We start from the raw sequence: 16742 nt of genomic DNA on the forward strand, positions 1-16742 counted from the left end.
CAAACTCCATGGGCTTAGTTTGGGCCAAGCAATACGCATCATCAATCAGCGCAAGCAAACCACTAACGCGATTCAAAACTGCGCACTCTGTGACATATTTCGGTGCCGGCAGTCCAGCGTGGTGTTCTACAATTCTTCATTCATTGACTGTTGAACGGTTGATCTTCTTACAGCATCTACGCAGTATTATGCCATATATTATTCTATGGCAAACTTGCGTGTTCTTGATAGTTCTGATCGTCCATCATGTCACCCGATCCTTTCTCTCTGTAAGCCAGATAATTCGCCCACTCAACCTGCTTTTCACATAGCGTTAGTTACGCAAGTCGATTGTGCCTGCACCTTTGACAAGCTCGAATTCGACATTGCACGCATTCCAAGATGAAACGGGGCATGTAGTCGTGGCACTCCTCGCACTCGCCCGGGGCTGAGCGCTTGGCCCAGTAAGGAGGTTTTGCACCTCCCTCTCCATCCGCCGGGCCAATTGCTGGGGTTGCAGCACTGGAATGTTTGCGTCGCGGTTCACGATGACGTTGGCGCGAGCGAAGAGCCTCTCCTTGTTCCAATGGGCACATTTGCAGGTTTTCCATTTTTTACCGCAAAGGTAGCAAAACTGAGCTCCGCAGCGACAAGCTAGCCCGAGGTGTGTGAGCTTGTGTACCCAGGAGAACATGATGGATAGACTTACTCATGTGGTAGCAACCGGTGACCAGCTCTACGAATCGGCGACAACCATAGCATCGCTGCCAGCCGTTCTTGTTGGCGAGTTGGAGCAGGCTTTGGGTAGCCGTGTCCTGCCCACAGTTCTGGTTCTCGTGCTTGGCGCCCTTGCAAATAGTGCAGGTTCTCGAATAACACTTGGGGCAGGTGGCGATGTCGTCCCTGATGAACTCTTTGGGGACAAGGTTGAACAGGTCGCCAGATGACAGTATGTTCTGTCGGGCGTCAAGAACTCCAGCGCCTTGGCCCGAAACTGCCCAATCAGTTTCGATGGGAGGAAGGTTCGGTTGTCCTCAATCGGGATCGATTTGCTGCAGCATCTGGGCGGGAATAGAGACTCGTCGGTAAGAGACATCTCGACGAGTGCCTCAAGGCAGGTACGGCAGTACTCGTGGCCGCACGGACAGCATGCAACGTCAGTAAAGTCATGCTGGTTCAAGCAGCAAATACACTCTCTTCGCTTTCTCTCGCCATCGCTTGTGGCCTGGTTGGAATGCGCTCGTGAATCGGCCCACGAGGATGACTCTGGTTGCATCAGTGTGTCGTCTTCGTCGCGTTCTTCATCGGCAGTGCTTCCTGCAGATTCGTTGAATGTCTTGAGCTTTCCCAAGAGCTCATCATCCAGGCAGGGCGTCTCTCCTACAACAACCTCTACATCGTTCGTGCCATCCTCGCCGACGACTCCCCCACGGCTTACACCTAGAGCCGCTTCTCTGTCTCTCTGCGCCTGCTTCTCTTGCGCTACGAGAGCACTGATGACTTCACTGTCGGTCTGGATGGCTCGTGCGATGCTCTTAGACATACATCTGTCCGCGACGAGCTGGGCTTGGGATGCCAGCTCCGACTTATAGCAGTCTTTGGCAAGCTCAAAGTCGGGCGGTTCGTTTTCTCGGTGCTTTCCCTTGCTCATCCTTTGGAATTCCTCGAGATCCTCGTGCTGCATCTGGAGGATTGGCTGCAGGGTCCCGTCGTCCACGCCGTGACAGAACATCTTGGCCTGGAAGCTAAGGTTAGCGAAGCGGAACAAAAACCTCACGAGCGCCCCAAACTGATGGATCGTGTTCATTGGAGTTGAAGAGTCCGATACTGCTCCTTAAAAAAAGAAAGAAAAAAAAAAGGAATGGAAAGTATCAACAAACCACGATGAAATTCAATTCCCATGAATGATTGATGATCTGGTATGGGAGGATCGCGTCACTCGAGAAAGAATCTCAACGGAATGGAATGCAGCAGTTGCTGGGTTTTTACTTCGTTTTGGAGATTGTGAAGCGTGTTTTCCCGGGTGAGGTATAGGGCAGAGGAAGTAAGGACAAGGGCTATCTGGGTGTGAAAACGTAGGGAAGGAACTTCGGAATCTAATCTGAAGAATTGATCCCCCCTCACATAACAATCTCTGAAAATTCGACCTTCCGCATTAAAGAAATATCATGACAGCAGTTACTTACCCAGCCGTCCATCCATCCACCCTCCCATCCTCTATTTTTAAGCCTGTCGTACTATAGGAAAACAGCTATCTTGATGTTCTAGATGTACATACATTTAATCAGTTACAACAACAATTATAAAAGATCTAGCCGTCTAACAGGCTAGTTGATATTGTATGATAACAGCAGCATCCTACTCTACAGTCTCTACTTTTTACAACGTCCTCGTTTGTTGCAGATGGCTTATCAACGCTCCGCCTCTACTTTCAAAAACTTCCACTCTTTAGAAGCTACCTTAGTTCAGATAGTAAATAAGAGGGTTCACACATACACTGGCAATCTGTGTCAAAAATAGCCTAAGCTAAAGGGGCAGCTCTACTGTGTAGATGTTTCACCACATACTCAACTCTATCACTTCTAATGTTATTACCTACAGAGATACAGCTTAGAGCATTATAGCTCACCTGCGTTCCTATGTGACGTTTCTTGGTATCAAAACCACCAAGCTTACTGCAGGGGACTTCAAATCACTGCAGCTCGAGTTCGCCGCCGCTAATAACACTCAGCCGGGCTGGGGAAAGGGAGGAAGAATAGATGCCTTTCATGGCCGCATGATGAGCACAGAGTTCAACCCAATTATTTCGTGAAATCTGATCTTTCTCTTCTTCATCCCCTTCATCGGCCCCACTGGCGGTGCCATCGCGACCGGCGTGCGCACCCTGCTCTGGCCGATCGAAGTCGGTGCCGAGGTCGGTTTAGCCGTCTACAGCATCGTCGACGACCCGAAAAATGCCTTCATGACCGTTTCAGCACCCTCCTGGGCGCCGGCTTCAGCCGCGGCAAGTTCCGGGACGCCGCCAACTCAAGGCGCGACATGAGCTCTGGTGAGTATAACAGTCTCGGCAACTTCAAGCCCAAGCCTGACTCGATTAACAATCTCTGGAGTGGCCTTTGTTCTCGGTAGCTATAGGATCTTGACAGCAGGAAATCACAGTTGATTCCCGTGCTACTTACAGAATGTACGTGGACGTCGGCCATCATCGTCACTTCGTCCACATCGCTTTCTTCCACTAGCGACTTCTGGGCCAAGCAATCCACTCTCGCCACTAATCAGGATTTTGATGAAACCTTACAACTAGACTGGCGCCCAACATCTAATAAAATACAATAAATACGGTAGAGAAAAGGACCGGTAAACCATTTCATGGTATTTATCAGGGTATTACAGCAGACAGTAATTGATGATTGAAGTTGGCGAAGAAAAGGGTGATTTTCGCCGATGACTCAGCCTGTTAGCTGGGGCCCAAAAGGGTCAAGCGCATGATGAGATGCACGATTGGTGAGTTCTGCCGTGGGGCTTATCTAAACGCCGATGACGATAAGACTCTACCTGTCTGAAAATTTCCAATGGACATGAGCGATCCCAGCGCTCAGTCTTGCTAGTCTTGCGACCAAACAGCAGGAAAACTCATCGACAAAATGGCGGACGATGGCATGATTCTCAATTTTGACATGGGCAGCGGCCCTGTCAAGCCCCACGTCAAGATCCAGGGCGGACGATGGCGCGAGAGGAACAAGGCGCAGAGGATCGCGAACAAGAGCGAGAAGGGACCTTCGTCCCCCTCTGAAGATGCCCCGCTGCCGCAAAGATACACACCCGGATCCAGAAAACCTCAGAGAGACGACCGCCCCGGAGACGATGACGCCTCGTATGAGCGCCCGGCCAAGCGGCCGAGAGCAGAGCACCCCCAGGCGAACGCCTACCGCACAGGCAAGCTGCCGCCTGGCAGCATCTCCAGCGGCAGACCAAGAGACGGCCCGGTCACCTCCAAACTCTTTTCTTACAACCCGACGCCCAAGACGATATTCGATGAGCCCGGTGCCGAGAAGGTTGAGGAAAAGGTGGCTGAACCCTCAAACGCGCCGCTTTCGGATGAAGCTGCTAGCTTCCACGCCCTCGGAATCTCAAGACGACTGGCCCTGACGCTGTCCGGCAAGATCCAGCTCAAGGCGCCGACGGCCATCCAGGCCAAGGTCATTCCTCAACTCATCACCGAAGATAGCGACGCCTTCGTGCAGGCCCAGACGGGTTCCGGAAAGACCCTCGCTTACCTTCTCCCCATCATCCAGCGGATTCTCTCGGTCGAGGGCCAGATCAAGAGAGACTCGGGCCTGTTCGCCATCGTTATGGCGCCAACCCGCGAACTTTGCCGACAGATCGAGCTTGTCCTCGCCAAGGTGCTTCCGCCGTACTTGGTCAGCACGACGGTCATTGGTGGTGAAAGCAAGCATTCCGAGAAGAGCCGTCTGCGGAAAGGTGTCAACATTCTCATCGCGACACCCGGTCGCCTCAGCGATCATCTTCAGCACACCAAGACTCTCGATGTCGGTACGGTGAGGTGGCTGGTGCTCGACGAAGGCGATCGCCTGATGGAGATGGGGTTCGAGGCTGAGCTGCGGACCATCGTCAGCAAGATCCGCGAGGGCCCCCTGGCAAAGTCGACGGCCAATGGCGTCTCGCTCGCCAATCTCCCCCAGCGCCGCGTCACCGTTCTCTGCTCAGCAACCATGAAGATGAACGTCCAGAAGCTCGGTGAGATCAGTCTGGAGGACGCCGTCCACATAACGACGTCGGAGGAGGAACAGGTCGACGGAGAGGAGATCAAGTTCGAAGCACCGGCGCAGCTGAAGCAGAACTACTTGATCGTACCCGCCAAGCTGCGACTGGTCACGCTCATCGCGCTGCTGAAATCAACATTTTCGCGCAAGGGCTCCGTGATGAAGGCCATCATCTTTTTGTCCTGTGCCGATTCCGTCGACTACCACTTCGACCTCCTGCGTCAACCGCCGGGCAAGGATGAGAAGCCGACCGACAACCCGTCACCGACCGCGAACACCGTGGCTCCGTCAGCATACATCACCTCAGCCGCCAACACCAACATCGTCCTACACAGACTGCACGGTTCTCTTCCCCAACCTGTGCGTACAGCGACACTGGCCTCATACAGCAAATGTACGGACCCGACGGTCCTCATCACGACAGATATCGCGTCGCGTGGTCTCGATGTGCCCTCCGTGGAGTTGGTCGTCGAGTACGACCCCGCCTTCAGCGCAGCAGACCACGTCCACCGCATCGGTCGTACGGCACGTGCTGGCCGGCCCGGTAAGGCCATCCTGTTCCTCATGCCTGGCTGTGAAGAAGGCTACATCGACCTCCTCAAAGCCAAGAACGCCTCCCCTCCCAAACCTGAGCTCTACGACACCGTGCTTCACAAGGGCCTCACGACGGGCATGGAATTCCCCGTTGAGACGGACGCAAAGCCCCAGCCCGCGGCCGATAGGGGCTTCAGCACCCGCGCCGAGAACCTCCAGCTTCATCTGGAACAACGCCTTCTCCTGCCATCGTCCACCAAGCTCCTCGACGAGGCGCGCAAGGCCTTCCGCTCGCACATCAGGGCGTACGCGACCCACATCAAGGAGGAACGCGTCTACTTTGACATCAACGAGCTGCATCTGGGTCACATGGCCAAGGCGTATGGACTGCGCGAGGCGCCGTCGGGCATTGGTCGCGGTGGCCACGACAGCAAGAAGACGGCCATGAAGAAGAAGGCGGCCGGCAGGAGAGGCGACAACAGGCCCTCGGGCAACGCCATGGAGGACATTGATACCAACGGAGCTGAGCCGAGCGAGATGGAGAGAAAGATGAAGCAGAAGATGAGGTCTGTGATGAACGCAGCCAGCGAATTCAACCTGGGTTGATTGGGAGAAAGGGAAGTCTCTTTCTCACTTTTTCTTATGTCGTGGACTGGGTACGGATAATAGATAAAAACGGTCAAACTCATAGCGTTTACATATAGTCATATCCCGAATCGGGTACTTTCTTTCTTTCATGCAAAGTTCTATCTCGCGAGATCAACCTATGGGGTAGTTGCTTAAGAGGGGGACGATGATAGAGCAAGTGGGGTGAGAGAGAGGTCTTTCTCCAGAATCAGAGCAGCTAGCCGTCTGTGCGCAAAACAAGTCAACTCCACTGACATCCACACGCAGATATTTCACTTAGGGCTCGTGACAGTCATCAATCCAATCCGATATGGTGTAGTGGCCAACATGATGCCCTCTCAATCACGGTACTGAACCGTGAAATGGAAAGGCATAGCCCCGAGTTCGATTCTCGGTTTCGGAAGAACACGAGACGTCATATCGCCTCTCTTTTCTTTTTTCCCAAGGTCTTTCTTAAGAAAGCCCAGCTTGTTCTGGTTGTTTGTTGTTCTTGTATAAATGGATGCGATAGCATCGTTCGTCCTGCCCCATAATTGCATATCTTGCATAACTACAGATACCAAACTACCTGCCTACTTAGTGCACGCTTAGAAGATGGACCAGTCTCTCTGTGTCAACCACCTCCATCGCGCCTGCCTACTACGCCAACGAGAGTGTCGATTGATCTCATTGTCTTATCGATTGAAACCCCCCTCTTTCTTTCTCATGCAATGAACTCGCTTGCGTTGCTTGGAACGTCCACTAACTACGGATTCCATACACCTTTTGCACCATGACGCGACGACTTCCTTGGGACCGCGATGGCCCGGAAACGTTACCAACACCGACGAAGCCTACAACTGCGACTCCGCGCAAAGCCGCGACGCCTGGGCGGGCCACAACACCAAAGGCGACTGGGACTCCTGCGCCGCTGTACAAGCGGAACGGCAAACGAGCCCGCTCGAATGACTTTCTCGGGGGTACGTGCCGACAGATGTTCTTTGCTCACTCAACAGGGAAACTCACTGAAACGACCACAGATAGGAGTCCTCCAACCTCACCACCTCCTGAGCCCATCCCAGAAATGTAAATTCGTCTAGGCTTACATACTAACTGCCCACGGGACGCTAATGAACAAACAGCTTTATGACCGAGGGCCTCGACAACGACGACGGTTACCGCATGGTCGAGGACGAGCTCTTCACCATCGCAGGGCAATTCACCGCTCATCTCCACGCGGCGGAGTACCAGCGCCTCAAGGCGCAGACGCGTTCACAGAATGCAGAGACGATCAAGAACATCTCGCGCCCCGTCGTTGGATCTCTCACAGAGCTCGCGCGCAAGCGCCAAGAAGAGCTGCTCCGTAAGAAGAAGCAGCGCGAGGCCTTGCGGCGGGCGAAGCAGGAGGCCGGCCGGGAGGACGATGAGAGCGGAGACGAGACGGGCGTGCCGTGGCGGGGCACGTCGCTGCAAGGGCTCATGCACAGCCGCAAGAAGCAGGAGGTGCCGTTGATGGCGCTTACGAGGGCCGACTTGGGGACGAAGGCTTCGAGTGTGTTTGGGGGCGTGGTGAAATCTCAGAGCCAGAGGCCGGCGACTGCAACGAGACGCGACGAGGATGATGCGGAGACGGAGGACGAGAGCGATGACCTTGGAGATCTCGGCCAAGCCCTAGTCAGAGGGAGTGCCGTGGTCAGCAAACCGTCGACTGCAAGGCCGGCTCATCCGCCCAAACCTGCTGCGAAAGCAACGAGCCGACCTTCTCCGCAACCATCCAGCAGCCGGGTAGCAGAGGCCATGGCTGCCGCACACAGCCGACGTCCATCCACCACCGTGACAGCGAAATCAGTCTCGCCAACCACCACAGCCACGAAGACAAAGCCGACTTTTGACGAAGACGAAGATGACGATGACATATTTACAAGATTCAAGAACCGGAAGGCCAATTCAAGGTCACAGCGTCGGGTACCGGAGACGAAGAAAGATGAGCAAGAGTCGAAGGGCAGTCGGGATATCATTCCTTCTTTCATCTGAATGTCCTCAATACGAATGGACATATTTACGTTTTCCGTCGCTCGCTATTACGTTGACAGCACCTTGGTCTACCCGATCGATGAAAAGCTGATACCCTGATCTCTTTACCGACATAATGGCTGGCCCTGGAGTCGACTCCAGGGCCGATGGAGATGCCTGACTGGCGTCTTTCATGCTTCCATTTCGGTTTATCGTTATGTGCCCCCTTTCCCTTGGCGAAACCTCCATGGCTGGCTTGATTAGGCTTTCGTTTCCCCTCTTCCACCGGGCCTACCTCAATGATCCTAAACCATATCTGATTGTCTCCCTTCCCACATTTTTGCTCAGTGTCAGTGCACACAAAGAGTCCAAACTGTATCTTTGCGGAGCAAGTTCTTCAGGTTTCTGCAATGCAAATTTCCCTTTAGCACTATTAATTCTAGTCAAAAGGCCTGCAATTAATTGCCATATTTGCTGGCTCAGCCTGTAAAGACACCTACGTTCTCACAATCACCTACACAAATGCTAGATAGACGTCTCCAATAGCCTTATTTACCTTTCAGTTATCTATGGATAACACTGACACAAAGGTAGCGCCGGTTCCAGTCTTCCTGAAGGTGTTGTTTTTCTTTCCTTTTTGCACACTGCTTTCTATCTCCAGTTCTTCTTCGAGTTTGTACAACACTACCTACATTACTCTCTGGTGTGTTAATTATACTCAGCTGCTGGCATTGCATCACTCAGCAGGACTGCAAGAGTCACTCTGGCCCAGCACTGACTGTCAATCTTCTTTATGACTAGGATCCTCTAGGTCGTCCGTCTCCTCGTCCATCCTCACGTCTGCCCTTACCTCTAGACATCTCATCCGTCCTCTCATCCCAGTCCCTCAAGCCTCACTTTCCTCCTTTGTCTACATGCACAGTACAGCAAGACAACTCCAGCTGCCGTCACAGCTAGGTCATGGCGCCAGGGCTTGACGAGGAGGAGGTATATCTTACTCTGTGCCAGGTCTTCTGGGGACCGGCTGCTCTACTCCGCAAGGCTAAGAAAGTTGAGCATAGGCTTCGGCTCTGCCAGCAGCCAAATACATACAACCCTGAAGCCGCTGCTTTGATAGGGAAGTACCAGATTAAGAACGTACTACCCGTCTGCGTCTGCCAGAAGCTTTTGAGAGCAGGAGTGTTTCAAAGTAGGAAAAAGGCAGAGGCTCGTTTCCCTGGCATACTCCATCCAGCATTGAGTGCAGAAAATAAGGAAGCAAAGAAGAAAAAGAAATTCAAGGGCAAGATGAAAGCCGAGAACAAAACAGTCGAAAACGAGACGAAAGTCGAAGACAAAACGGAAATTGAGAACAAGGCTGAGGCTGAACACGAGACAGTCGAAACCCCAACAGCAAACCCAACCACCAGCATTAGCTCAGATGCCATCGCCGAGGCGGCGAATGGTGAGGCGAACCGTCGTCGAGATCCCAACTTTGGACCCATGGCTGACCACTGTCGCGCAGATCAACCACTACCTGCGACTGCAATCAACGCGGATTCCCAAACAATGGCATCGGTTGCCGCTCCTGCTCCACAGCTGAACCTAACCAGTCGTCCGTTCGTGTTGTCTCATCCGCAGACGGGCCCAACGTCTCTATCGTATGAGGCGCAACACGTCCTTCTTACCAGGGCCCAAGAAGTCCTCGAAAAGGCGTGTTTCATCTACGCGACGCGACACATGCCCCGTGTTCTCCAAGCACGACACTGGGACGTCCCCGAATGTGGCGAGCTCAATATCTGGGCGCGCCTCCTCAAGACCGAGGCGAAGGCCAGGTTCAACAACGAGGATCTTCCGTACCCGTACTTGAGCTGGGACAGCTTCTTCGAATCCATCGTCCACCTCCGTCACAAGGCCGTCCACCGCGAGCAGCTCAAGGGCAGCGACGTAGAGCTCTATCTCCGTGACGCCGAGGCCCTCACGAGGCTCCTCCGCGACGACGAGGGCGCCGCGACGCTGGCGAGGTATCGGGAACAGACCCGGAGATCCCTGGAGCAGTTCGAATTCTGCAAGAAGAAGCTTTCTACGAGGTTCCAGGCCAAGATGGACGTCCTCAACGCTCGTCGCGCAGAGTTAGACGAGCTTGAGCGACGGGCCAACCAGCACTTAGTCCTGGCGGACAAGGAGGTCCGGGCCAAACTAGGCTCTGATCTCAAGAAGGCGATTATGAAACCAGAGGTTCCGCAAATCAAGAAAGAGCAAGAGGATGAGGAAGATGAAGAGGAAGAGAACAGCGATGATCTCGAAGACCACACGACATCGGATGGTATCGGGGCGTTATTCAACAACCTCGTGCTTTTATGCAGACGTTTGAATCGTGGTTGAAGAGTTCAAGACCGAAGTCATAAGGAAAGGAAGGCATCTGTGGAGTATTCGAGACGGCGATATAAACGGAACGACTCATAAAGAGCCATCGGCTCGAATTTCGTTTGTTTAGATTGGACATGTATGATATTAAGTGCCAAAAGCGCAGTGCATGCAGGATCCGGTCCTCAGCAATGATGATGCTCGTCATCCGACTCCTCCACCGTTGCGATGATCCTCTCGCCTCCAGCCAAGCGGATGGGAAGGCCGCGAACGCCAAGCTTCTTGATCAGATTGGTCCCATCTAGAGCCAAGGCGGATAGCACATGGGCGGTGGTCTGCGTTGAGAAACTCAGATGTCAGTAATGGTACGTTACGCCCCTTCCACACAGATGATGCCCAGAACTCGCCTTTGCGTTTACGGTGAGCTGGTCCAGGTCCGGGTTGTTAATGCCGTCGCACTGCTGGTGGTAGCACGGGTCCTGCGCGGAACCGGTCCCGGTGTGCAGGCCCCCGATGGGCTTGTTCAAGACCTGCCAGAACGAGGCGTAGTCGCTGCCGTTGGTGAACCGGGCCGCCGTGACGTTGACGCCCCTGGCGGCGAACTCGGCGGCGAAGAGCTCCTGGATCACGTCGGAGCCGGGCGGTGCGGCGACGCCGTATGAGGCGCCGTCGCCGTCGAACACACCGTAGTAGCCCCGGGAGACCATGTCGAAGTTGAGGTAGGCGAGAATGCTGGCCGCCTCGGCCGCGCTGAGGTTGTTGACGTGGTACCGCGACCCGACTAGGCCTCTCTCTTCGGCACCCCACCACGCGAAGCGGATCTTGTTGTTGGTGCTGTACTTGCTCAGGGCGAGAAACAGCTCGAGCAGGAGCGACGTTCCGGATCCTGTATCGGTGAGTATGGTGTCACACCGACGTAATGTTGAAGCAGGGCACAACCAAACTCACCATTGTCGTTGATGCCTGGTCCCCAGGCAACGCTGTCGAGGTGCGCTCCGAGCTGCGCTTTTTTAGCAGGTCCTCCAGGTCACTCGGAACAGGGCTACCTACAACGATGACATTGTTCTCGTCTCCGCCCTCTGTCTCGGCGAAGATATTCTGCGTCACCCGCCTGTCGACGAACTCGTCCTCCCAGAACGTAGCAGTCAGTGTCTCGCCGGTGTCTAGACGAGCCTTGAGCGGGTCTCCCACGTACTGGTTAACGAAGCCCGTCGGGACGTAGGTCCCGTCGTCCGCGGGGCCCAGGGTCCCGGCGGTGAGGTTCAGGTAAAAGTCGTTGATGACAATCACCGCCTCGGCGCCCGCGGCGGCGGCCGGCTTCATGACGCCGGCGTGGTACCCGTCTCGGTAGCCCGGGCACAACGCCTCGCGGACCAGGACGATCTTGCCGGCCACATCGAGGTCCGCGTACGACGCCGCCTCGCACGCGGCGACGCCCTCCGGGCCGGCGACAAGTTCGCCAGTGATGCCCGCGCCCGGCGTGAAGGGAGATCCCGACAAACCGTAGGCGGCGAGATCCTCGTCGTCGACGGTCAGTTTGGCCCTCAGCTCGCTGCTGAAGACGGCCGGGAAGTCTTGCTTCCAGACTTTGGCGCCCTGGACGGCCGAGATGCGGCTCCAGATGAAGTCGACGGAGGCGTCGTAGCCTGGGTAGCCGAAGGCGCGGTTGCCGCCGTTGGCCGTCGCGATGTCGCTCAGCCGGACCAGGTTGGCTTCCAGACTAGGAGGAATGGAGGTCAGCTTGTTCACTCAAGCCGAGGCAGGAAAACATCATGGACCCGCATACTTCTCTTTGGTAATTTGTTCTTGGAAGCTGCCCGAGTCTACGAGAGGCTTCGACGTCTGCCGCTCGTGAATAAAACAGGCGCCGAGGCTTGCCCAGGACACAAGGACGGACGTGGCCGAGAGCTTCATCCTGACGGCGGAGAACTCCTCGTGATGAATTCGGCAAATGGGTATATTGGAGCGAGGACCACTGATTCTATCTCACTAGCTCGGGGAATTGAAGCTTTAAATTATCTTCAGTCGTCTTGTTCTCTCGTGTTATGCCGCATGGGCGGATGGCATCATACACCTTTGTGTGGAGCCCCCCGGACGGTCGATTCGAGCAATGAGGAAGGTCGTATTGAGAATAGCAGCGCTCTAAGCCCGATCTTTATCTCGCCCCGAGGGAATCGCGCAATGTTAGCAATGCCAAGGTGCGATTCTGCTACCATGTAATCAGGGAAGCTCGTTTAGATAATGCAGACTTGGAGACCATTTAGTGCTTCGCGATTGTTGACGATGAATGGTGCGATGTTCAACTGTGCCTTTGCCAAGACCTTGACGGTTACCATCCTCATACACGTAGACGGGATCGACGTGATGTGTCGGCAATGCAAGACAACGGAGCAGCTTCCTAGTAGTTATCAGATCGATGTATGGCGGGATGCTACCCTGATACAAAGTTAGTCAATGGGATGGTTCTGGACTTTGAAGCTGTCACCGTACTGCATTTGTGCAGAAACCTTGTGATAATGATGGACACAACACCTATAACAGCGGTTTGCACCGTATTTCGAGTTGCGTACCTCTACGACCTTGTGAGGGGTCGTCATGGCTTCATATCTCTCACTCAAATTTGGTAGGTCTTGTCTGAGTATGGCAGTGATCGGTATGTTGGATAAAACTTGGATAACGTAGGTAACTTGGATAATTAGTACTTGTTGCTTAGTAATTCCTGCCAAGTGGAAGCATAATTGCATGAAGTATCGCTGTGATCCCTGATGTTGAGGATGTTACTCACCGCCTGCCCTGTAGATAATAGGGTTCATTTCCCCTCACTTTTGACGTTGTTATTGATTGCTTCTTCCTCTTGCTAACGTCGTTATCGCGAAACTGCAATGGCGAATTGGCAAAGCGAAGAAGGACTCTCCATTAACAAAGAGGGCACTATCATTGTTGTTGCTGACGAAGACGATAGCAGCAGCGACAGCAGCAGCGACAGCGGAAGCGACAGCGGCAGCGGCAGCAAGAGAAAGCACCCACCACGGCGGTCATCAAGGCAACCAGCAAAGCGAAGGCGGTGGTTTGATGATCTCGATGATGATGAAGAAGTTGGTGAGGCAGTCAACCAAGGCAGCATTCTGCCTTCCTACGAAGAACAGACTCAGCAGTCTATCAGGAATGTTAGCCAAGCACGAAAACGGTCTCGTACGCCATGGAACTCAGACCTAACTCATCGCTTCATGGAGGAGCTCGTCATCCTTTATCGGGACAAGAAACTCAACACCACCAAGGCTGCCACGAGAAGGCCAATTTTCATCGAGCTTGCAACGCAAATAAACGACGAGGCCTGGTTCGCCAACAGCGTAACTGCTATACAGTTAGCTAATAAGTATGACGTTGAGAGAAAGAGGTACGATAACTGGGCCTCTGTTGCCTATAGGTCAGGCAATACGTACGATGAAGATGACGGCAGAGTCTTTTGCAGTGATGAGGCAAAAGAGAGCTTTCTCAGCGACCACCCACGGCAAGAGTGGGTTTTCGAGAAAGGGATAGGACCGCCAGCTCCATACCAAGAGATATGGAGTACCACTGTTGGCAAGGGCAACAATATCCAGTCTATTGACGAGGTCAGCCGTGAGGTCGACTCTGGGGGCAACAGTAGTGACCAAGAGAACGTTGACGATGTCGAAGAAGACGACCTTAATCCAGGTACACGGGATCTACAGCCAAGTCAGTCTCCTTTTTCATCGCCTCAGTCCCTAACGTCATGTCTTCACTCAACTCCTACTCCTCAACGTTGCCAATTCATACCTATCGGCAACAACCCACGGAGGAAGAAAACATTTACTGCTGCCGAGGCCAACGCGTACGTTGGCCAGTCGATACAGGACCTTGGCAACAAGTTCTCCAGCAGTAAAAGAGAGGTGTTAGCAATGAAGTTAAAGGAGAAACAGAGGGTGAGAGAGCAGCCGTCACGTGAAGAAGTTGAGGCGAATAAAGCGATGGAGGACCTTGCGAGGTTTCAAAGTGACCTTAACTATGAGGTTTATCTGGTTGTTTCAAATAGGTTGATAACGAAGGAGAAGAAGTTGGTAGTATCGCGAGCAAGGTATTGGAACTTACTACCAAGTGACGAGTTAAAGAAGGCGTATTGTATGGAAGTATATAAGCAAGAGAAAAGTCGATAGGTCAGTCAGTTGTAATGAACAGTTATAATTATTCCTATCTACCTCTGCGCGCCTACTGCCTGCCACTGTTGCCACATTACCGTTGCTGTCTGCTGCCGAATATCGTCCATACCTCGCCCCATACACCACTTATCAGCCCTTTCGCCTGCTTGAAATACATCAATATCCTTATCTTCGGTGTCTTCAACAACCTTCTCTTCAAGATGATAAAGCAAAAAGTTGTGGAGGCCTGTTACTGCGTATATGATCTTGACTTGCGAGTCAAGGCAATACTCTGGAGCTGCTTGGCGAATAATCTTCCACTTCCGCTTAAGGCGACCAAAGACCTGCTCAACGATGACTCGAAGGCGACTATGACGGAGGTTGTATAGCTCTTGGGCTGTTGCTGGCGGTCTCTCTGCGTCCCTCCATTCCTGCAAATGATAACGAGTTTTGTTATACGGAACAACAAGGCCACTTCGTCCACCAAACCCTGCGTCAGCTAAGAAATATCGGCCTTCTGGGACTCGAAACCCTCGACTATACGCAAAATTGACCAGGCTGGCATCGTGGACAGATCCTTCAGCCCCAGCAAGCACATACGAGAACCCTCCATCGAACCGGACTGCAGCAAAGACATTCTGGGCCACGGTACCCTTCCGACTTCGCCACGTTGCCTGATTGTTTTCGGAGATATACGCATTAATAAGAGTGCCGTCAACTGCGCCAACACAGCCAGTAAAGTATTTGCCTAGCTTCTTGTTGTTCTCGATCTCTGGCGAAAGCTCTGCTTCTCCAGCTGGTATTACGTATGCCTTGTGGAGTTTAACAAGGTATGGCAATACCTCATTCCACACCATACACACTGTTGACTGACTGATCCGGAAGAAATGACTAGCGTTCCGTTGTGCGCTGCCAGTTGCCAATATAAACAGACTAATAAGCACTTTCTGCTCAATTAGAAGGTTCTTTGACGACTGTAGAGGCGTGTTATTCCTAAGCCACCTCATGAGTACTCGAAACTGCCGTTGACCCATACGAAAGAGGCTGAAGAAGCGACGATTTGAGCCGCGAAGGAGCTGCTGACAGAACCGCTGGGCTGCCTTTTTTCCACCCTTATTAATAACCTCCTTTTCTGCTGCAATTTGCCCATAGTTATATGGGCAGCGGCCGACTGCAACAGCGCCAGATACTGCGACTGTTGCGAATAGTTGCGTATTTTTCATGACAGTTGTGAGTTATTAGCGGTTGGATAACGTTATCCAAGTGCTAATGATGGTCCGGAGGACCATTAGGGATTTGTATGGGCAAAGAGGGGTTATGATCCCTTTCAGGGCGGCAGAATGTCAATCTTATCCAGGTACGGGGCAAATGTGGCATAACTTTGAGTTCATGCAGAGGCGAACCCAGGACATGGAAAATGGGCCTCAAAAAGGCCTAGCGCAGCATTTATTCAGTTTTAGGGTTCATTTCTTATCCAAGTTGCGTTATCCAACTGGCATTTGAAAGTTATCCAAGTTTCCGATCAGGCCCTATGTGCTGGTTGATGCTGTCAATTGAGGTTGATTCCATGGTAGCAATGCAACCAAGTTAACAGCTCGCCAACACATCAAGACCATCACATCCCTTCTTGATACGCTTTTGTACGCACATCAATTCCTTCAAGTGCTGAAAATTGACTCTCAGTTGAACAGTTCTGTACTTGAACGACGTGCCTGTTGCTTGTTATCAGTGCTGTCTCTCGACTCAACGCCACTGGGAGTAGCTTTTGGCGCCCAGAGGCCGCCGCCGACAGATTTCAAACTGTGTTCCGAGTTTCAACGCTTTAAACTCCCAGCACTCACCCACACGATTAGCACAATTAGCATATTGGGGTTGAGGTGTGTTGGTCGTTTCCATTCGTTCTAATGTCATGGCCCACGAGTTAAGGCTTGGTGACTGAAAACTCGTCGTCCAAGGTTCCCCGTGCTCGGCTCGACATATCCACCAAGACACGATCCCGGCACTCAACCCGACACACCCGAATATCTATTTCAGTCTTCACCCAGCAGTAGCAGCATGGTTCAATGCTGGACTCCCGCCGTGGTTGTCCCCTGCAAGCTTCCACGGCTCAAGGGCGCCGCATGGCGAGTCAGGTCTGGGAACTACTGCTCAACGGCCAGCGAACTTCGTCCAATGTTGCCGACGGGAGGAAGTGGGCTTTTTTCCTTTCTCTTTTTGTTCGTCACCATCACCAATGGGGGCAACGGCATCCACTTCCCGGGCGATCGATAGGAACTTCCGCTACTACATCGTCTTTCGGTCAAGCTTAACAGCGCCAAAAAGA

The 16742-nt window shown here is 53.0% G+C and overlaps 5 protein-coding genes across 5 annotated transcripts; 3 read left to right on the forward strand and 2 right to left on the reverse strand.

Annotated features, from left to right (window-relative positions):
* Positions 1–313: 313 nt before the first annotated feature.
* CDEST_05472 (Putative Zinc finger, RING-type, E3 ubiquitin ligase RBR family, TRIAD) lies at positions 314–1786 on the reverse strand (the record flags this gene model as incomplete). The annotated part of the gene is made up of 3 exons (XM_062921631.1): positions 314–633; positions 689–806; positions 857–1786. The coding sequence occupies 3 exons, from the start codon at positions 1784–1786 to the stop codon at positions 314–316; spliced, it is 1368 nt and encodes a 455-aa protein (XP_062777682.1).
* Positions 1787–2611: 825 nt separating this feature from the next.
* Positions 2612–6104, forward strand: CDEST_05473 (Putative helicase, P-loop containing nucleoside triphosphate hydrolase). Its single transcript, XM_062921632.1, has one exon. It carries the CDS (start codon positions 3624–3626, stop codon positions 5901–5903), a length of 2280 nt encoding a protein of 759 aa, XP_062777683.1. The 5' UTR covers positions 2612–3623; the 3' UTR covers positions 5904–6104.
* Positions 6105–6351: 247 nt separating this feature from the next.
* Positions 6352–8529, forward strand: CDEST_05474 (uncharacterized protein). Its single transcript, XM_062921633.1, has 3 exons — positions 6352–6883; positions 6944–6989; positions 7046–8529. The coding sequence occupies exons 1-3, from the start codon at positions 6697–6699 to the stop codon at positions 7935–7937; spliced, it is 1125 nt and encodes a 374-aa protein (XP_062777684.1). The 5' UTR covers positions 6352–6696; the 3' UTR covers positions 7938–8529.
* A 347-nt stretch (positions 8530–8876) lies between these two features.
* Positions 8877–10280, forward strand: CDEST_05475 (uncharacterized protein; the record flags this gene model as incomplete). Its single annotated transcript, XM_062921634.1, has 1 exon — positions 8877–10280. The coding sequence occupies one exon, from the start codon at positions 8877–8879 to the stop codon at positions 10278–10280; it is 1404 nt and encodes a 467-aa protein (XP_062777685.1).
* A 57-nt stretch (positions 10281–10337) lies between these two features.
* On the reverse strand, positions 10338–12725 carry CDEST_05476 (Putative PA domain, peptidase M28, PA domain superfamily). The gene is made up of 5 exons (XM_062921635.1): positions 12049–12725; positions 11313–11982; positions 11211–11262; positions 10670–11148; positions 10338–10597 (listed from the first exon to the last, which is right to left on the reverse strand). The coding sequence occupies exons 1-5, from the start codon at positions 12174–12176 to the stop codon at positions 10448–10450; spliced, it is 1479 nt and encodes a 492-aa protein (XP_062777686.1). The 5' UTR covers positions 12177–12725; the 3' UTR covers positions 10338–10447.
* Between the last annotated feature and the right edge of the window lie 4017 nt (positions 12726–16742).

Source organism: Colletotrichum destructivum, chromosome 3, assembly GCF_034447905.1.
Source record: "Colletotrichum destructivum chromosome 3, complete sequence".
In the NCBI taxonomy this organism is placed as follows: domain Eukaryota; kingdom Fungi; phylum Ascomycota; class Sordariomycetes; order Glomerellales; family Glomerellaceae; genus Colletotrichum; species Colletotrichum destructivum.

Excerpts from the sequence above, each read along its gene's own strand:
- CDEST_05473 (XM_062921632.1), top strand. The coding sequence starts at position 3,624 with ATGGCGGACGATGGCATGATTCTCAATTTTGACATGGGCAGCGGCCCT.
- CDEST_05474 (XM_062921633.1), top strand. The coding sequence starts at position 6,697 with ATGACGCGACGACTTCCTTGGGACCGCGATGGCCCGGAAACGTTACCA. Across the intron at positions 6,884-6,943 it reads CTCGAATGACTTTCTCGGGG|ATAGGAGTCCTCCAACCTCA; the intron begins GTACGTGCCGAC and ends AAACGACCACAG. Across the intron at positions 6,990-7,045 it reads CCTGAGCCCATCCCAGAAAT|CTTTATGACCGAGGGCCTCG; the intron begins GTAAATTCGTCT and ends ATGAACAAACAG.
- CDEST_05476 (XM_062921635.1), bottom strand. The coding sequence starts at position 12,176 with ATGAAGCTCTCGGCCACGTCCGTCCTTGTGTCCTGGGCAAGCCTCGGC. Across the intron at positions 11,149-11,210 it reads ACCAGGCATCAACGACAATG|GATCCGGAACGTCGCTCCTG; the intron begins GTGAGTTTGGTT and ends TCACCGATACAG. Across the intron at positions 10,598-10,669 it reads AGCTCACCGTAAACGCAAAG|ACCACCGCCCATGTGCTATC; the intron begins GCGAGTTCTGGG and ends TTCTCAACGCAG.